We start from the raw sequence: 22,923 nt of genomic DNA on the forward strand, positions 1-22,923 counted from the left end.
CTTGCAACTGTGCTCGCTGAATTGATTGAATCAAAAAAGAAATGTTCGACAAACAGGTAAATAGAATTATTTATTGTATTTATTCAATTTTTTATCTCATGCGCAAGAAAAATTACAAAAGCGTGCAATTTAAAAAAATTTCAAAATTATAAAATTACAAAAAAAAGAGAGAAGACAGGCATAACATCAGTAAGTTTTACCTCTCAAGCATCACTGCCAGAATCGCCGCCTTCAGCTGATAAGCACACTGCTACAGAGGATGAGGGCTGTGGAGATTCAGAAGGGGTCTGCCACTCAACCTTACAAAAGAACATATTAATGAATGATCGGACAGTGGCTTTTTTCTTTTCATCGTAGATTTCTTTGTAGCAAGCAAGCATATCATTCACCCTTCTATTAACTTTAAGATTTGTCCGCTGTCAGGATCCATCTTCTCAAACCTCGCCATTGCCGATGCAATTTCACAAAATGCCATTGCCATCTCTCTGGTGATGAAGCATCTTAGCTCCTCGTTTGATTCATCTTGAGCTTCATCGGCATTTTCTTCTTTCGCTATCGTTGCCTGCAAGTCAATAAGTTCTTCATTAGATAATTCCTTCTCTTCCTCTGTTAAGTCTTCCACAACCTTGATATCAACCTCCAACTGAAGTAGCTCTGCAACCTTTACAATCTTATCTGTAACCTCTTCATATGATTCGTCTTTTTCAAATCCTTCGAAGCCTTTTACGTGCCGTGGGCATATTTTCTTCCATGCGCCATTTAAACAACTTTTAGTAATTTCCGCCCAGGCCTTATTAATGTTTAAGATGGCGTGGTAATTATTGTAAGATTTCTAAAAGTCTCAATGTAAAATTTTTCTCACCGTCTACTGCAGACAATGCCTGAGCAAATGTTGTGCATAAATAGTATGCTTTTAAATTCGAAATAACACTCTGATTCATAGGTTGGATGAGTGGAAGTAGTGTTTGGCGGTAGAAATATGACTCTCACGTTTGAATTGAAATCATCTAGATGCATAGGATGTCCAGGAGCATTATCTAATAGAAGCAAAATCTTGAAAGGAACAACGTTTTCTCTTCAATATTTAAAAATTTTTCAACCTCGGGAATGAAGCATCATTTAAACCAATCCTCAAAGAGAGATATTGTTATCCATGCTCTCTGGTTCAATTGAAATGCATGGGTAGAGTGTCTTTATTGATGCCCTTAAATGCACGAGGATTTCCAGAATGGTAAACAAGCAGTAGTTTTAATCTGTAATCTCCCACTGCATTAGCCCCAAGAAAGAGCATGGCCCTATCTTTTGACGCCTTGAAACCTGGCATTGTATTTTCCTCTTTGGCAATGTATGTTCGATCCGGCATTTTTTTCCAATACAGAGCAGTCTCATCAACGTTAAAAATTTGCTGCGTTGAATAGCCACCTTCATCAATAATGTTTTCCAACACATCACAAAATTTCTCTGCAGCTGCAGAATCGGCACTGGTGACTTCACTGCATACTTTAACATTGTAGAAACCAGCACACTGCTTGAACCTATTAAACCACCTGTTGCTTGCCATGAACTTGGGTTGGGGTTCGCCATACTTATCTTTAATATCTTTAGAAATACTTGTTGCTTTTGCTTGAATGGTCATTAGACTTAGGGGCACTCGCTTCTGAATATGATTTTCCATCCATATTATTAACAGCTGTTCCTTTAAGCTTTCGCTTAAAGTTTTTAAGCTTTCGCTATTCTTTTCTATTCTGTTCCATCTTCAATACACCTGATCATAAAACACCTGAATGCTGTTTTGTGATCACTGTTGATCTTAAGTGCGTTGATCCTTTGATATATTCTTTTATATGCTCATGGGCAGTGAGACCTAATTCCTTTGCAACAGATGACAAACTTTGTCCTACTTCGTACTTCTTAATCATTTTCATCTTCATTTCTAAATCAATTTTGTTTCGTTTCCTGGCTCTACCACCACTTGCACTTTTCGTTGGTCGCTTTCCCTTCATCATTGTAATACATAGGAATGCAGAGAAGTTTCTGAATATTTGTTTTTATGTGATTGAAGATTTCAGTGAAGGGGAACACATTTCACCATAATAGCATAAAAACCCACACAATTGTAGTTATTGGTATTATCGCAAATGCAGTAAGATTGAGTTTACTACCCATTTATAAACAGATGCATTAACAGAAAAGCCCAATAAACCAGAAAGCACAAATTGTTTTTATTGTTTTTATGGTCATGACCTCCAGAAACATGCTTTAGAAAAAAAAAAAAAAAAAACCACTCCCATTTCACCCCTCCGTTCGTTCCAAATACCTGTCCAGCTCAGCCTTAAATTTATTTAGGCTATCAACTTCCACAGCAAAGGATGGAAGTCTGTTCCACCAACCAACTACCCGCTGGCTAAAGGCAAACTTCCACACATCTATCATACATCTGTCTTTCCTCAATTTGAATTTATGCCCTCTCAGGTGATTATTCTCAGCAAGAGGAAGAATCCCATCAGCATTGAGCATGCTCAAACCATTCAAGGCTTTATACACCTCAATCAGATCAGCTCACAGGTGCCTAGTCTCCAGACACTGTAACTTGCAAAACTTCAGCCTTTCTTCATAAGAGCAACCCTTTGTTCCATTTACTAATCTTGTTGCCCTTCTCTGTACTCATTCCAACAGTTCTACATCCTTCTTAAAATGAGGCCTCCAGACCTGTATACAGTACTCAAAGTGTGGCCCGACCATTGCCTTATACAAGGGGATAATCACCTCCTTATCCCCGCTAGAAAAATTCCTATATATCATTGACAAGACACCATGAGCTACTCTTGCAGACTGTCTGCACTGCTCAGAAGACTTCATATCTGCCTGTACAATTACCCCCAAGGTCCTTTTCGTTCTCTACCACTGTCAGTGTAGTACCACAGAGTTGATATGTTACTCTGGGGTTACTGCTTCCCATATATAGTACTTTACATTTGTCAATGTTAAACTTCATTTGCCACCACTCAGCCCATCTTCTCAACTTTTCTAGATCCTGTTGCAGCAGTGTATTGTCATTAGTGTCCTTAACAAGCCTGCCACCCTTCGTATCATCTGCAAACTTGGACATTAAGCTTGATATACCATCATCAATATCATTTATAAATACAGAAAACAACAATGGACCCAACACTGAACCCTGAGGGACTCCACTAATAACATTAGTACACGATGAGCAGTGTCCATTGATTACCACTTTCTGTCTTCTTCCACATAACCATCCCTTTATCCATAGCAGCAATTTGCCTCCAATGCCACACTGCTCCAGAATATCACAAAGGTGTTCAAAATTGATTCTTATAACAATAACATATGATAATGATGAAAGGGTACTGCAATTTCCATTATAAATATGACCTTTTAGAGAGAAAAATAGCTTAGTAATATAGCAAAATTTTCAACTTTCAAGGACTTGGAACGAATTACAAAAAAAAAAAAAAAAAACCAATGTGTTATTGGGTTCACATTACGATATTTTCACGATACCTCCATTTATTCCTACGGGATGCAAAATATGTTTCCACAATTTTTTTAAGTTTGTACCGGCTGGCAAAAACTTACCTAAAGTCGAATTTCTGTAAGTTGAGTATTATGTAAGTCGGGGAGTTCCTGTACATGTGAAAATTATACCCTGATTAATTATGAACATCTAAACAGCCTGGAACAGCAACTGGTAATTTCATTTTGTGGTGGTCACACACATGCAAGCAGGCAGAATAACTTTAATAATTAAATGGCTTAGTTTAGTAATTAAATGGAAGTTGCAGCTATATATTTTCTGCCTGTATGGCAGGAAATACCTTGTTAATCTCCTTTACAGCCCATGCTTCCTAATTGAGAATTTGAGGGTTTAAGCTTTTCATGCTGAAGACATTAACTGGCACTTGCTTGGAAGTAAGGGTGGCAAAATAAAAATAAGACTAAAATTTATATATTGATTATCTGGCAATTCAAAACCATATATCGATACATCAGAAATCTATTTATTGTGCTGCTTACGTTCTTGATCAACTGATCATCATCATCAGCCATTTTCAATCCACTGCAGGATGAAGGCCTCTCCAGCAACTTTCCAGTTCCTTCTGTTTTGTGCAATGGCTACCCATTTACTACTCACAAACTCATGAATTTCATCTGTCCATCTCTCTCATTGTCTTCCAGATTTTATCCTAGCTCCTCTTAGGTACCTTTGTTACTTTCTTAGTCCATCTGTCATCATGTCTATGAACTGTGTCCTGCCCAAGACCATTTTAGTTCTTAGGTTTGATTAAGAATGTCTTTTACTTTTCTGCCTAATCCATGTGTTTCTCTGCTTATCTAACAGTCTGATTCCCAATATAATTCTTTCCATTCTTCGCCATGTAGTTCTCAGCTTCTCTTTCATTCTTTTGGTGAGTGCCCAAGTTTCACTTCCATAAATCATAGTGGGGAGTATACATTGATTCATTATTTTATGTTTCACACAAATTTGGATATTGCTCCTCAGTATGTGACTATATTTCCTGAATACTATCATCCAAAATTTATTCTTCGCTTGACTTCCAGCCATTTATCGTTATTACAGCTAATGACTTGTCCCAGATAAGTATATGACTTGAACTTTTCAATTACTCCTCCTTCAATCATTATATCTCTTTCTGTGGCATACTTGTTCATCATTACATTTGTTTTAGCCATATTCATCTTTATTCCAAAATCCTTACAAAACTGCATAACTGATTAAGATTTTCTTCTAATTCTTTGGGATCATGGCTTATGACCACAATGTCATCTGCAAATCGCAAATGGTTTAGGTACTCTCCATTCACATTGACTCCTTTCTGCGACCAGTCTAATCTTCTGAAACCTTCCTGAATGACAGCAGTAAACAACTTAGAGATATTGTGTCTCCTTGTCGAACTCCTTTCTCAATTTTAAATTTGCTACTCTCTTTGTCTAGTATAATAAAGAAGGTAGTGTTCTCATATATTTTCTTCAAAATCATAATATATGGGGTATCTACCTTGTCTTTCCAGTGCCCAAAACATTGCCTTATGCTGTATAGAGTCAAATGCCTTTTTCATAATCCTGGCGCCAAATGCCAGGCATAATGGTGTTTTATATTCATTTGCTTTCTCCATTAGCTGTGATATTATGTGAAGGTGATCCATAGTTGAGAATCCTGTCCTAAAGCCAGCTTGCTCTTTCGGTTGATTCTCATCAAGTATTCTTTCTAATCTGTTCCCACTTCTTGATTAGACCGGGGTTCGAGCCCGTCACCACCAAATACGGAGGATGCGGAAAGGTCAGGGAATGACCACCGCATATTCCTGGAGCAATATGGCCTTAGTTGCTAATGCTCCTAAAAATAACCATAGTCAGTTCTAATCTGTTAGTAATGACCCTTGTGAACAAATTGTAGATGTGGGATAACAAGCTAATCCAATTTCTGATTTATCTCCTTTCTTATGCAGCAAAACTATGATTGCATTATTCCACTCCTTAAACATCACACCTTTTCTAATTGTATAATTCTCTATAGTAGTCTTCTACTATTTGAATTATGCCTTCTCTGCTATTTATAAGTACACCATCACTATTCTTCAGTTTCAGTATCATTTGTCTTTCTGTATTACTGCTTATGGCTACTGATTTAAATCCTTTGTTTTCCTTTAATGCTTGTTCTAGTTTTCTTGTGTCAAATCTTCTTATGTCTTCTCTGTAAGGATACTTGACTGCTTCAGGGTGTGTGCACCCTACAATGAAGCAGTGAACTGTAAGCTTGATGCTTGGTTTGAGCATGTGGGACCCTTTAGAAAAGAAGGCTAAAAACATGACTCAGTTGGAGCAAACATTGAATGTTATTTATGCTGTCTACTTGGTTAGATGTGTTTGCAAAAAAAACACCATTTCTAAATACGTTAGCTAATAAGAACAAAAAACAATGCTATGGAAAGAGTGAAAAATTCGTAGCCATTTGGATTAAGGTTATGAATCAACAGCATGCACAATATTATGAGAATAATTATAGAAAAGGCACTGGGTTTACATGTGTGTTAAATAAGAATTTGGTGAAAATGAACCTCTTAATGCTAGCCATGGATGGGTTGATTGATTTAAATGCAATTTCCTGTAATAGAGAACTTCACAAAGAAAAGCAAAAAAAACAATTAAAATCAGTTCTTTCTAAAAGAAAAATGAGGCTGCAGTGAGTTGTTGCAGAAATAAACTAGTGGCTTTTTTATATATAGTCTTGCATTACATGAAGTTTATACTAAGGATATACACAGTGATTTGAGAACACAAATTAAGTAGGAGTGAAAGCAGGATGTACACAGTGTGAGGAGGGAGTTTAGCTGTGAGTTGTTTTCTATTTAGTAATATTTTTATACAGTAAGACCCCCGTATCCGCAAGGGATATGTTCCAAGACCTACCGTGGATGGCTGAAACCGCAGATATAAGCGAACACACACTGACCCCATATATAATGCAATTTTCTTGAACATACATACATACATACATATAATAAAGTTTAATTGATAAATTAAACACACAGTAAGACATTACCAACATTAAATATGGTAATAATAAAGTACAGCATACTCTTGATTTACCAGGATTGGATTAACTGGGACACTTCAAGACTGCAAATTAAAAAAAAAAAAAAAAAATCAACCAGAAATCATAAAATTCAAATAATATCTAGAATAGGTATAAACAGATATTTTGCAAGTTGTAAATAAGCGACAAGAACCATGTTATAAGTTATCATTGGGAGATTAGTGTACCTATTACACTGGTGTGCAAAATTTAAGGACCACTCAGGTTTTCAACTAATTTCTCATAGGAGTGGACTCGATATGGAAAAAGCATACCAAAGAAACCTCGTGATGTATAGAAATGATGAAGGAAACAACACTGACACAACAACGGAAACAAAACGGTACAGAGGAACTTTATTCAAAAATAGCAACATAGCACTGGCTGCCATGATACAGATGCATCACTGCCAAAGATAGAACAAAGGGAAGAGATGGTCCTCAGTAGGAGATATGGACACCCCAAATGTCGATGCAGGCTTTGCACTACCTGTCCATACTTAGAACAATGTTGTTGATATTGTTGATAAGTTCTTGCGGTAACATCATCCATTCCTCTGTCAGTGCCATCTTCAGCTGGTGAACATTTTTTGTTGGGTGTGGACGTGCCGCTAGGCATCTCCCTAGAGCATCCCATATGTGTTCGATGGGATTTAGATCAAGGGAATGGGCAGACCAATGTCCTCATCACAGCTGCAGTGTGATGGGGTGTGCCGTTATCATCCATAAACACGAACTTGGGGCCAATGGCACCTCGCAACAGATGCACATCGGGAATAATTACCTCAGTACAGTAGCATGCACCAGTTACAGTACCGCCTTCCAGTATCTGGAGTTGTGTACGTCCATCCAAGATAACACCTCTCCAGACAAGAACACCTTGACTGCCATATCGATCCCTTTCAGTGATGTTTGCAGGGTGATACCCTGTGCCAACCTCTCACCAGATTAGCTGACGTCCAAAATTGCTGCTGAGACTGAAATCTACTCTCATCAGTAAAGATTTTGTTTTTTTAACCTTTAGAAATAGTGTTGGTCCTTAAGTTTTGCACACCAGTGTGTATCTTGCAACTCTCACTGTCTTCGCACCTACCGCTCAAAACAAAAAAAAAAAGAAAGAGACCAAATGTTTAGTTTGATTTAGTGCATAGCGTCGATTGTTGTGTTCCATCACACCGCAAAAGGATAAATTTTGTTTCGTTATGTATGCGAGGGATGTCGGAATTTTTTTTTTTTATAGTAACTATATTTTATTTATTTTTATTATTTTTTGTTTAGAAATCGCAAAAATGATGGGCAAACGCAAGAGTTGTGCTTTCATTTAAACAAAAACTTGAAATTATTCAAAAGTTTGAAAACGGTGCATTCATTAAATCTTTAAAAAACCATTATAATGTTGGTGACCAAACCATATGCGACATTGTAAAAAATAAAGGGAAGCATTGTATTGGACACGCGACTAATACGTGTTAAAGATTTTTCTGTAGTTAATCGCTGGTAACTGAATCAGTGGATACGGGGGCACAACTGTACTTTATTAAAAGTGATAAATGTGACCTTAAGGAACAGCTGTGCTTTTAGGCACAAATTTTTTTTTCCTTTGGAACATATCTTTAGTGCAATACATATCATATGCACATCTGTACTTATGGTGGTTGAACCATCCCATTGTTTGCCATTTTCATTGTTCATCGCAGTTATAGGGACATAACTACAACAAACGGTGAGGATTTCCTGTACACTCTTATTCAAATAATTTGAATGTTACTACACACATATATGTAGTTATTAATATAGGCTTATGTATGCAACCCAAATGCTGAGAGATTCCAAACAACTTTTAACACTATAAGAGTAAATGACGGATATAGGAATCATTACGTTTTAAACATCACAATGAGATTACTATAAGAAGAATGAATAAAACCTAGTGCACGTTTAAGAAATTCAATAAGATATAATTCATTGTCGCTATAAGTATCAAGGAAACTACAATGAAGTAATTTCATGCTTTATTTCATTTGCTGCTGTGTGCAGTTTGCTGCAGTAAAAGTGTAGCCAGTTCGTAATGGGGAGAGGGAGGAATCAAAGGATGACGATTTGTCTGGTCTGTGTGTGAACTTTATTGGTAAAAAATGATAATTTTATGAGCCCTTGTTGATTAGACATTTTTTAGTTATTTCTTCATTTCCTAAAGAATATAACGAGTAGTATTTCCCAAACCTTTTTTTTTTTTTTTTTTTCAGATATGGACCACTTTTACATTTGAGGCCATAGACCATTTAAAACATTAATCTGTGTATGCAAATATATTAATAACTATTATGTAGTATAGGTTGTAATAGACATACTTGTATTTCCCATCACTGCTAATGGGATTTTTGTCTACCTACTGCAAAAAAAAACTGTCTCATTGTCAAGTCCTGTGGATCACTTTCATAATTTACACAAACCAAATGTTGGGAAACTGTTTTGAAACAGCCTCATTAATTAAAAAAAAAAAAAAAACAAACCATAATGTAATAAGAAATGCTTTATAAAAATAAACAGATCCAGTCAGTGTATGCAGTTTAGTAATGGAAGTGTAGAAATTCAGCTGATCACATTCAAAATCAAATACCAAAATTTCATTTTAAAACAGAATGCAGAAATAATAATGATGGCTATTAGCAGTCTTGAGGTAATACATTTACATAAAATTGTAGACTGCACATCTCAATTCAATTGATATCCATTACTATAATTTATACATCTATAAATTAAATTTTATTTATTGTAGTATTCTCTTAGAAGATAATGTAGTAAAGATTGCTGTTTTATATTTGCAGGTTTTGCCGGGGTGCTTCCACTCTTTCAGGTATTTGGAAAGCAGATAGGCATATCTGCCACAGCAATTGGAATAGTTTACACAGTTGTTCCCTTTGGAAGACTGATTGCCAAGCCTTGCTTTGGTTTTGCAGCTGATTACTTTAAGAAATTAAAATTAGTTTTAACATTGGGTGGTGTGGTGACAATTATTTTTAGCCTTTTAATGTTGCTAATCCCACATCAATATAATTCCAGTAAAGAGAAAGTTATTTTTGATTCTGAAATACACTGCATTTCTGAAAGATCTCAAATTATAATAAAGAAAGAGTATAACATGTCATGTAGCTCAGAGATAATGAACAATCTAACAAATCACTGTAGTAGTAGATGTAAGCAATGTGCACCCCGTTATAAGGATATGAAGGACTCAAAAAATGCAACTGACCTAAAATACTGTGGTAACTTCTGTGAAAAATCATTATACAGAGGGACACTATGGCAAGAAGACATTCTGTATAATGAAAATAATTTAAACAACACCCTGTTGTATTTGTCAACTAATTATACATATTCTCCACGAAATGATCTAAATATTTCTACTTGTACTTGCAGTGTTTTTGCAGAGTGCGCTACACTGTGTGAACCATTGTTTTGTAAAAATTATTCAGTATATGACAATGAAAGTATTTACTTTTCCCTTCAGTTTTGGGCCTTTCTTATTCTTGTTCTAATAGTAGAACTTAATATTGCTGGTATGATATCACTGTCCGATGCAGCATGCTATGAAATCTTACAAGACAAAGCTGCCCAATATGGACAACAAAGATTATGGGGCACACTTGGATGGGCAGTTGTTGTTGTTGCAACTGGATTTCTCAATGATTTTGCAACTGGTGAATCTGAAATTGTTAATCGCTCACCAGGATTTTATTTACTGGCTGCAATGATAGTGGTTGATATTTTAATTGTGCTGATAAAACTGAACATTAACAGTATTAAACATTCACAGCATATTCTTAAAGATATAGGCTCTCTGTTTGTTAAAACTGATACTATTTGGTTTGTGATCGGTGTATTTTTTGTTGGGGCATTTACAGGACTGTTGTGGTCCTATCAAGTGTGGTACTTAGAAGAATTAGAAGCAAGACAATTACTAATAGGTCTCATTTTAGGAATGCAGACTTTTGTTGCAGAAATGCCGTTATTTTTTTTTTCTGGTTGGATAATTAAGAAGACTGGGCATATGAATATTATCACCTTGACATTTGCAGCATATGCAGTCCGCTTCATTAGTTATTCGTTTCTTTCCAATCCATGGCAAATGTTGCCTGTGGAACTTACTCATGGAATAACGTTTGGAGTATTTTATGCAGCTATGACCTCCTACGCTCACACTGCAGCACCAGATGGAACACAAGCTACAATGCAGGGGGTACTTGGTGGCACTTTTGAAGGACTTGGTAAGATGGCAAACATTTTTAATTGATGAAATTATATATATATATATATATACACAGTAAGACCCCTGTATCCGCGGGGGATATGTTCCAAGATCTACCGTGGATGGCTGAAACGGCGGATATAAGTGAACACCCGCTGACCCCATATATAACACGATTTTCTTGGACATACGTATAATAAAGTTTAATTGATAAATTAAACACACACTAAGACATTACCAACATTAAATATGGTAATAATAAAGTACAGCAGATTCTCAATTTACCAGGATTGGATTAACTGGGACACTTCAAGACTCCAAATTAAAAAAAAAAAAAAAAATCAACCAGAAATAAAATTCAAATAATAATTAGAATAGATATAAACAGATATTTTGCAAGTTGTAAAGCGACAAGCACTGGCATTATAAGTCGTCACTGGAAGATTAGTGTACCTATTACACTGGTGTGCAAAATTTAAGGACCAGTCAGGTTTTCACCTGTAGCTTCTCATAGGAGTGGCCTGGATATGGAAAAAGCATGATCAAAGGAACCTCGTGAGGTACGGAAATGATGAAGGAAACAACACCAACACAATGGAAACAAAACGGTACAGAGGGACTTTATTCAAAAATGGCAACATAGCACTGGCTACCGTGATACAGATGCATCACTGCCAAAGATGGAACAAAGGGAAGAGGTGGTCCTCAATAGGAGATATGGCCACCCCTAATGTCAATGCAGGCTTTGCACCACCTGTCCATATTTAGAACAATGTTGTTGATAAGTTCTTGCGGTAACATTGTCCATTCCTCTGTTAGTGCCATCTTCAGCTGGTGAACATTTTCTGGTGGGTGTGGACGTGCCACTAGGGTGTCTCCCCAGTGCATCCCATGTGTTTGATTGGATTGAGATCAAGGGAATGGGCAGACCAATCCATACGAACGATGTCCTCACTTTCCAAAAGCATATCAACAGCTGCAGTGTGATGGGGTGTGCCGTTATCATCCATAAACACGAACTTGGGGCCAATGGCACCTCACAACAGATGCACATGGGGAAGGATTACCTCAGTACAGTAGTGTGCACCAGTTACAGTACCGCCTTCCAGTATCTGGAGTTGTGTACATCCATCCAATATAACGCCTCCCCAGACAAGAACACCTCGACCGCCATAACGATCCCTTTCAGTGATGTTTGCGGGGTGATACCATGTGCCAACCTCTCGCCAGATTAGCTGATGTCCAGAATCGCTGCTGACACTGAATCTACTCTCATCAGTAAAGAGTACCTTAAGTAAAGATTTTGTGGTTGTTATCTTTAGAAATAGTGTTGGTCCTTAAGTTTTCAACACACCAGTGTGTATCTTGCAACCCTCACTGTCTTCACACCTACCGCTAAAAAAAAAAAAGACCAAATGTTTAGTCTGATTTAGTATGTAGCGTCGATTGTTGTGTTCCGTCGCGCTGCAAAAGGATAAATTTTGTTTTGTTATGTCGGAATCTTTTTTTTATAGTAACTATTTTTTATTTATTTTTATTTTTTGTTTAGAAATCGCGAAAATGATTGGCAAATGCAAGAGTTGTGCTTTCGTTTAAACAAAAACTTGAAATTATTCAAAAGTTTGAAAACGGTGCATCTGTTAAATCTCTAAAGAACCATTATAATGTTGGTGACGAAAGCATACACAACATCGTAAAAAATAAAGGGAAGCATTGTATTGGACACACGAGTAATATGTGTTAAGATTTTAAATTTTTTTCCCATGGTTAACTGCAGGTAACTGAATCAGCGGATACAGGGGCAAACTGTATATATGCAAACAGACAGAGTATATACATGTATCTGAATTGTGATATATGATTATGTTATTGATATGCTAGATTAAAAAATTTAAAATGTAATTATACAGGGTGATTCACTACCAGTGCGACAAACTTGCAGGAGGTGTAGGGGGCACAAAGACGAATCGGAATCACATAGCATTGCAGGGTCCGAAATGCCTTCATCATTCGGTAGAGGACGTTGAATGGGAGGTCGTGTGAACAGCGATCCTGCTGGAAGTCAGCATTTGTAAACCGGTTCCCGAGACAGTAGGATGGACGAGTATTCAAATGTTGAACTGGCCAACATGCACCTCGCATATGGAGCTGCGGACTGTAACGGGTGTGCCGCTCTGCGCTTGTACCAGGAACGTTTCCCGCACAGGCGTGCTCCTCATCATGTGATTTTCGCATGTGTGCACAGGTTACGTGAGACTGGTTGTTTCACGAGAAGTACCATGAATCGAGAGTGAACGACGAGGACGCCAGACAATAAGGAGAATGTCCTACATCTTGCAGAAGGCAATCCGAGTACGAGTACTCGAGCGATAGGCCAACAATTGGGTATTTCCCAATCCACTGTATGAAGGATACTGTAAACAAACCAAATGAGTTAATACCATCTGCAACGCATCCAATCATTGGAGCCTGCGGATTATCCACTCCAGAGGACTTTTGCTACTTGGTTTCTTCAACAGAAACGGTTTGCAAATGCTGACTTCCAGCGGGATCGCTGGTCACGCGACCTCCCGTTCAACGTCCTCTACTGCATGATGAAGGCATTTCGGACCCTGCAATGCTATGTGATGCTGATTCGTCTTTGTGCCCCCTACACCTCCTGCAAGTTTGTCGCACTGGTAGTGAATCACCCTGTATATACATGTATAAATGTATACTTTTTCGGTGTTGGCCTAATGCAGCCATTTAGTAGAGAAGTAGGTTCCTATTTCAATGTAGGTATTGAAAGTTTTATAAAATTATTAATTTGAATTTTAAGTGAATAATGGATTTATCTTTGTGATATTATTCAATTATACAATGTTACTAATAACTTTAGGTTAATTCATAGATAAACATAGTAGTTTCTGAAAAACTGTTCCTGGAGGGGCATCAGCATTCTTAGACAGTAAATCCAGAAATACAACAGGAGGGACAGCATAATTTTCTGAAGCCATTTCAGTATCTGCATTGAAATAGTGCCCTGCTTCTTTATTAAAAAGAATTAAAAATTACCGGTTGGAACTTTAACTTTCTTAATTGAAAGTTGGAAAATTAACTTTCTACCTAATTTTGTAGAAAACATTCATACAGAGAATCAAAGAAAATTTATTTCAGAAAAATTAAAAACTTTTAAGTGGCAGTTGACATATGCATATAAGAAAATAAATACAGTAATATCTCGGTTAACGAATCCTTTGGTAACAAAGCCCTGGGGCTTCGTTACCAAAAATGCATCTGGGGATATGACGCTAAAACCAATGCTTGTTTACCATTCCAAAAACGCCTTGAGCTATGAAAAGATTCTCCAAACCTAATTTGTCGGTAATAATGAAATCAAATAGAAAGATCTGGGTGACAATGGACTTGTTTAACGGTTGATTTGTCAACTATTTTTGTCCTGCTGTCCAACGTTATTGTGAACAAAATAATTTAGAACCCAAGGCACCTTTGCTACTGGACAATGCACCAGGTCATTCTTCAAATCTTGGCCCACTTCAAACATGCATTCCTTCTGAGGTGCTGTTTCTCCTGCCAAACAGAACTTCGCTGCTACAACCAATGGATAAGGGCATTATAGCATCCTTTAAAACTTACTATCTGAGACATTTTTAGTCAGCTGATTGAGGCTAACGATGAAACAGCATTTGATCAATGATTTCTGGAAAAATTATAACATTATGAAAGCAATCAGCAGTATCAAAGAAGCTGGGGATGAAGTGTCAGATCAGTGTCTTAATGGAGTTTGGTGACAAATATGGCCCAATGTTGTTGCAGAACGTGGAGTAGAATGTGAAATTCCTGCAATTAGCACAGAAGTTATTCGAATGGCGCACACAATAGGCTTTGCAGAAGTAGACATAGCTAACGTTCAGAATTTATTAAGTAGCCATGGTAAGACATTAGAAAATGAGGAACTCCAAGAGTTAACAGAGCAACAAGTAAACAGTTCAGAAAATGAAGAGGTTCCCCCAGAGAGGATATTAGCAAGAGATCTTGTTTAAATGAAGTGACTCACGCCTTAGATGTCTTATCAGAAAATGATCCTGATTTTCAACAAAGCTGCATTGTGAAGAGATCCGTTTTAAATGCTTTAACTTGTTATAGTGAGATGCTATGTGATTGTAAGAAAAAAGCAAGCCAGTCGACCCTAGATGCATTTTTGAAAAAGCCATCAAGTGAGCACTAGTGTTGTTTTGTTATTTTTCATAATAGAGTTTAAGTTTACTGTTTTACTTGACTCTTGTGAAGTTTTCTTCAATACTTTATATATGTTCTCATTTCAAATAAATTTATTTTGAACAATTTGTAACTCTTTTTTTTTTTTTTTTTTTAAGTGTAGGAACATATTCATATGCTTGTTATGGTATTTCTACCTCCGATAACAAACTAAAGTACTGGAACATATCTACTTCGTTAAGTGAGATATTACTGTATACACTGTGGTGTAGCCAGGATAGGATCAGCTGGTACATTGTACCCCTTGATGCCAAAATCTGGTATTGTGGCACTTTTTAGCATAGGCAACTGGCACCTTTTTGTGTTTATGTACCTGCTGACAAAACATCCTGGCTACTACTGACTATACAACTACAAAAGGGAGCACACAATCATTGTTTTGGGGATTGTCGTAGTGTGCAGTTCACGATATGCTAGTTTCTATTATTTTAATTATGTGTATTATCCTTGCACAAGTGTTTGTTCATGGGCCAGTCTACATGTTACATGGGATGAAAAATCAAATAACTTATGGAGAGGACCCTCTCCTCAGATCAACTACATCTCTAATTGAATAGGTCTTTAAGAATTCCTACAATCTCTAATAGGATTTTAACTCAGACCTCTCCAAACAAGTCATGTGGTAAACCTGCTATACTATCATGGAAGTTGGGAGAATCTCCCATTTAATTCAGGAGAGCACAAAATAAAAGTTTGTGCTGTTGGTAATGTTATCATGAAATAGAAACATGATAGAACCACCATTTCTACTCAGTTTTGTAGCAGTGTAATCAGTGTCAGAAGAGGCTTATAAGCTATAAATTATAGCAATATTTACGTTTTAAATAACTTTATCACATAGTATGTAATGTATGACATTAACATTCATAGAGCTTTTGTATCAGTGATTTGCCATGAATATAGTATTGCGTAACTGGTAGTGTAGTGCATAGTAGTGGAATCGTAGGTTTTAAATTGTATTAAACAAGTAGCTTGTAGGTTCTAATCAAATAGGTTGACGTATGTTTTTTTAAATTTTAGCTAATTAACTTTATTCTAGTAAAGCTATAACTAATTTGACAGTGCAATACATATAATGTAACTTGATAGTATAATATGTATTACTGCATTTAGGTATCTATGTTTAGTGTATTATTCTCAGGTTAAATTGAATTTAAACAGAAATCATGCCTCAAACTAGAGCAGCAAAGTAATGCATTCAGAGTAGCAGGAGTGTTGTGGCTGGGGGCAGAATTGAAGGTGTGGTTCTTCTGTGAATTACAGCCTAACAAAAGGTACTACTTGTATGATGTTTGCAGACCTCTCAGGAATGGGACAATGGAGCCTAGGGGATGCCTTCGTGATGTTCAGTGAAACAAGGAAATGTGCAAACTCAGCACCTTGATGGGCATTTATGAGCACTTTAAGAAAAGGGTGGATATTTTTTTCAAAAAACCCTTCAAAAAGGAGGCCTAGGATCAATGAAAGCTTGTCATAAATCAAAAAAAAAAAAAAAAAACAGATTGCTTGTTGAATGCAGCAGAATAAAGCACTGTTATTAGCAGATAATGCACACTACCAAACTGTTTAAATTATTCAGAATTTGGATTAAAGCAGGATTCACTTTTCATACTGCCAGCTGCTGCTCTGAAAGCAGGAAAGAAATGACTATTGAAGTAAAAGGTATAGACTAAAGTACCAAATGAACAAGTCAGCTTGACAATGTTCATCTGCATCATTCAATGCAGTATGAAATATAGCGCATTCTGTTATGATGTGTGACATATACAGTAAACCCCCGCTATTCGCCGGGGTTTATGTTCCTGAGAAATGCCGCGAATACCGAAAACACGAATACTGAGTTATGGCTCCCATAGTAATAAAGGGGTTCCGTTGCAAAGTATGAATATATAAGAAAAACTAGTCTAAAATTTTGTCTATGTATTATATGTACCTTCATAATATGACTATGTACATAGACAGTACACAGTGAAATGCAAGCATATGGCATCGAAATGAAAATAAGAAACAATTTAATATTAAATGTAATATTTATTAGAAATTTCAAACAAATCTTTCAATCCAGTACCTTTGCTATAGCTAAAAAACTTATCCTGCCAGTTCTATCACCAGTTTTGCTAAAGTGTTGATAAAGGTGTTTTGCCTTTTCACGAATGATGAGTGAATTTAAGGGAATTTTATTTTGAGTTGTCTTCTATCCACAGATTTAAAGCCTTTTCCATTTTTTCTAATTTAACATCACGAGTTACAGAGCAAATTTTTGAAGCAATTAGCACATTTTCGCGGACACTACAGCGGATTTTTTCTTCCGATTTTTTGATTGATCGTAGCGTTGACTCATTGATTTTATAATGTTTTGCCACTGAGGAGACACTTTCACCATTAGAAATTTTGTCTAATAACTCAATTTATTCGCTGTCATCACCTTCTTTGATATTTTCACATTTCCCTTGTTATTCGTAGCCATATTTTTGTAGGGGTTAGAAAGACCTTGTCCAAATAAAGTCACTTTCTTCCATTAACACACTTGAAAAAGTCTGTTTTACACTACAAAACGGTAGATTTATCACTTTTGTAAGCATATCAATTTATAAATTGATAAATTTATTCAATTTATAAGCATATAAATTAAAAACAAACGACAAAACTTTCCATGGCAAGTGCATAACACATACTGAACAAGGATTAGCGAGAAACATCCACGCTCGCAATTTTGTCACCCCTCTCCCCCACCCACTGAGCGCTGTTTTGACCGGGAAAGATAATTTTAACCATGCCCATGTTTTTTTATGGCGGAAAATGTTCACGGCGCTTTAAAATTCACATTTTTTTAGGTTTCATTTTATATTAAATCAGCAACTGCGAATAGTGGGGGTTTACTGTATTTCAAAAACATATCACACAATAGAAAGGCTAGCTATAACATTCATATAATACTGATAGACAAGTTTCATAAAAACAACAAAATACTTACCCCATTTTCAGACTTATTTTATCAATAAATATTATGCTATGATTGGTTAAAAACATTAAAACAAAGGTTATTAAATAAAATATACATGGACAATATTTTTTAATTTTGCTTCCCTCCCTAAAATAAATGTAATTGCTGATTGATCAGATAATCCAATTTTATTTTGAATGTGCAGCTTCTTTTGATGTCTGCTTGTATGTCAGAAACCATTTTCAACAAAACTGTTTTTGATTTGAAATTTTTTTTTAAACACTATAATCTTTTATTGCACTCAATTGTTACACACAGGATGTATATAACAAATCAAAATATGTAACATGTACTCGTGGACAAGTATAAATCGAAATGATGCTGGTAAGAAAGTGCAACATAGTAGTGGGTTTCATACATGTAATAGTGGACAAGGTGTCAAATAAATATGCATAACTTGGGTATAATAGTGGGATAACCACTACCAGTAAATAAGAATAGCTGTAGGAAATGCAGAGTTTATCTAGTATTTACTGCTCATTTCAATCACAACAAATACTCTGATTTAATAAAAAAAAAAAAAAAAAATTTTTTTGTCATTGCTTCAAGGTTTCATTTTCCAATGAAACTGTGAGGTACTAATGCTGGTTCACAGTATACAAAGTAAAAAAAAGCAGGCAAATAAAAGCAAAAAAGTTTGTCTATTTTGCCAAAAATAGGCATTTTGTCCTAATATATTCAGTTTATTGATTAAATATGCTATTAAATATGCTATTCATATTTGTATCTATAAAAAGTTACATATTGAACCTTTTGTTGGGAAATGTAATTACCTATTATTTTTACTTCTGCAGGAAATTCAATTTTGCATAATTTTGCCTTAGAGCACCTTTTCCCAAAATGCAAAAAGGTGCTTGAAAGGTTGAAATGATAAAAAAAAAAAAAAAAACAGAATAAATAAGAACTAAAAACTAAGTCCAAGGATTGCGTCTACAGTAATACAGTACTAAATAATTTTTCATTATGCTTTCTAATATATATTGCTTGTCTTATTGTAGGTATCAAAATAAAATTCAGTTTTTGGGTTAAAGAAGTTCATCAGTACTTAACTTTGACATTGTGTTTATTTATAATATACACTAATATCCCTCATGACAGCGATTTCCACAGTTAAAAACAATTACACATTATTATACATGAAACAGTTCTTTGGTGAGTAATGTATATAAAGGGAGAGAACCCCCACATGTTATACATAGCGTAATCAATTCTTAGAATTAAACAAGTAGAACATCTTAATTTTTAAGTTTAATAGATAACAATGTTTAAACTATGGCAAATAACCATAGTAGGCTACATCTAAGATCTTTTCTACACGTGTAGTTCTTGTTAATCAAGAAGTAATCATTTTTTCTGGCTTGCTTATCATACATAGATTCTCAATACATAAAATCTTGTGAACTTTTTTAGATGACATCAAGGAGTATGAAACACTAACAATCTGCAATATAAAATACTAGAACGTAACATGCATTGTACCACTATTCTTTAAAATTGATTACTGACCAGATGACTAGACACATAATCAATCACTAAGATTACAGAAACTTAATTACTTTGAGTGATTAGTTAATTCTCATTACATTATGCTATTAGCTTGAAAATTTCTGGTTAAAAACTGATAATGAGTATTGAGACACCTAAGTCCCATAACATCAACCTTTGGTTTGGTATGCAACTTAATATCTTTGTATATAGATGATCCCATGGAGATCACTGCAAATATGATTATGCTCATTGATTTCACTATATTATTATTCATACATTTGTCTTTTATACTGTTTTTTAGTACATATATGCAATCACTAAACTCATTATTGCTTAATTTTTTATTATTTCTTTCATTTATTCATTGTTTACATATCAGTGTAGTATATTTACTTAAATGATTATTATGTTATGATATACAAGATGTATTGTATCATAGCTTATGCAGTGTGGTATGGTATACAACATGAAATAACTCCTTTCTCAATATTGTAATATTTGGAGGGGGTAACTGCTTTATAATATCTTATTTATTCAAAATTCAAATCCAGCTGTGTAACAGAACCGTTTACGTCTCCATTTGCATCATCAATATTATTAGCTAGACTTCCTCCTAGAGGTATATTAACTAAATATACTATGCAAATTTTTCTATCCACTCACAACAAATGCTTTTCACAAATAATAACATGTTATTCAGTATTTTATTCTTCTATTTTTAAATATTTTTTACGGAAAACATCTAAATTTTAGCTGTTTAAAATCAGCCTCTGCAAGTATTAAATCATGAAAGTTTTTAGTTTTAATGATTACTGATATTATGAATGTGATAATTTGCTTTTTCTCAGTATTTATTAACCAGGAAAAATAATAATACTCATAAATGTGCATGATATAAGGTTCTAATTCTGAAGTAAAACTGGTCCTGCAGATAACAACACAATATGTATTTTAAATAAATATCTGCTTGATATTCCTAACAAGTTGTTAAACACAACTAGTTACAATATGACCATGGGGAAAAACTGCCACATTATACACTGCTAAATACAAAGTAATAATCTGTCTCAGTAACCACTTAAGTTATGAACCATGGAATGCTGTATTATAATTAAAGTAATTGCATTTGCTGTTTAGTTCATGCTATCCAATTAGCTCAATTTACAAGAAAATTTAGAAATACTCTGGCTCTTCTATAAAAGCTGTGACTGAACAGGCATTGGAATGTGAACATAACCAAATGAGGCAGCAATTCAGTTTGGAAACTGCTGATGATACAACATTCAGCATTATAAAAACCCTATCTTAATTTTATTCCAGAAAAAACAAGCCAAGGACACCTAGTAAGACTAAATGGGACCATACATTCAAACTGAAGTACTTGGCATATATTCTGACATTTTGCAAACTTCTATTTTCTGTCTTGAAAATCACAGTTAAATCATATATTTGGTGTATAAGTTGATCCCCATTTTTTCAGTCATCTCTTGCATCTCATGTAGTGGTGTATTACAGTAAAACAAATATTAATAGGTAATGTGTACTTTTTAAATTCAATTATTTCTGCTCATTCTTTTCAAGGTTTACATTGTGAAATTATATTACACTGCACAGTAAACAAAGTGGTAAGTGTATACACAATGTCCTCATAGAGAAGGCCATGAAACCAAAACTGAAAGGCATCAGTTGCTTTTATCGATGGTATCTGTGTTTCATATGGGGCGATTTCTTGTTGCCCATTTAATACTGTGGTGTATATTGGTTTCTTTGTAAACAATGCCTCACTATGGAAGTGGGTTTACTATAAGGAAGATATTGAAAAAGTAAACACAGTTTTAATTTTGGGGTTACTGGAGCAAATACCAATTGTTTATTACATCTGTAAATTGTATATGCTCTCTGGTTGGTTTGCTAGATAAAAAGATGAGTTTCCAGGAGGGGAAAAAAAAAAAAAAAAAACATGCTATCTTCACTCAAGCCTGACTAACTTGGCCATGGTGTGAATAAAACTCATAAAAGTTCCTCACATTTGGGAGGAGTGTGATTATGACTATTGTGTCACCCATGAGGGCTCTAAAAATTACTCTTTACATAATTCGATAAATTGTTTTCATCTAATGAAGAAAATGAACAAATTCCTGGGTATCAAAAGGTGAGCAACCATAGGTACATCAATAGGGTGTGTTGGGGGGGGAGACAAACATGATATTCAGTGTTATTACCAATTTATGATGAATCAGCATAAAATATCAGAAACACCTGTGCATGATTTTTTTTTTTTAATAAAATAGGACATTGGATGTATTTTTACAATGTATTATTATTTGTAGTGGCTTTATTAGCATTATTATTAGTGGCAAATGATAAAAAAAAAAAAAAAAAAAAAAAAAATGCCTTCACACATTAATTGTCCATCCATCCAAATTTGTCTAGTTCTTGAATTTATTCAAATTATCAACTTCCACAACAACAAATGGAAGTTTGCTCCAACAATCAACCACCTGCTGGCTGAAGGCAATCTTTCACACATCCTTCCTCAATTTCAATTCAAGACTTTAAACACCCCAATCAGATCTCCTTGTGGGCCTAGCCTTCAGATGCTGCAATTTTCAGAACTGAAGCCTAATCATTGCTTGTAGATTAGGATGATCACCCTCTTATCCCTGCTAGCAAAATTCCCATATATCATTGACAAAACCTCATGGGCTTTTCTGGCAGCTTGTCTGCACTGCTCAGAGAACTTCATATATGACTGCACAATTATCTCCAGGTCTTTTCCACTATCTTTAATGTAGTACCACACAGTTGGTACGTTAATCTTGAATTACTGTTAACCATATGCACTACCTTGCATTTGTCAATGTCAAACTTTTACTACCATTTCTCAGTGCATCTGCTTACCTTGATTACTGTCATTAACTACCCTGCCAACTTTTGTATTATCTGCAAACGTAGACATTAAACTTAACATACTTCATTGATATCATTAATAAAGATAGAAACAACAATCCATTAATAAAAACTCTGTTTTCTTCTACTCAACAATCCCTTTATCTGAGCAGTAACTTGCCCTTAATGCCACACTGCTCCAGTTTCTACAGCAGTCTATTATGGGCAAGAGTATAAAGAGCTTTCCTGAAGCCCAAGTATATGATATCAAAATTATTTTTTTGCCTTCAGTTCCTTTGTGACTGCATCATAATATCCAATCAAATTGGTCAGACAAGATCACCCCTTGATAGACCGATCCTGTGAATGAAGTATAACTGTACTCATGTCTAGATGG

At 35.2% G+C, this 22,923-nt stretch overlaps 1 protein-coding gene across 1 annotated transcript in view; it reads left to right on the forward strand.

The window, feature by feature from the left end:
* Positions 1-22,923, forward strand: part of LOC150090821 (major facilitator superfamily domain-containing protein 6-like) — a 51,392-nt gene that overhangs the window by 16,714 nt on the left and 11,755 nt on the right. Inside the window, exon 2 of the mRNA XM_090374548.1 lies at positions 9,447-10,886. Coding sequence (XP_090230674.1) covers positions 9,447-10,886 — 1,440 coding nt within the window. The remainder of the gene's footprint in view (positions 1-9,446; positions 10,887-22,923) is intronic.

Source organism: Mastigoproctus giganteus, chromosome 1 (assembly GCF_048544385.1).
Source record: "Mastigoproctus giganteus isolate SK-2022 chromosome 1, ASM4854438v1, whole genome shotgun sequence".
In the NCBI taxonomy this organism is placed as follows: domain Eukaryota; kingdom Metazoa; phylum Arthropoda; class Arachnida; order Uropygi; family Thelyphonidae; genus Mastigoproctus; species Mastigoproctus giganteus.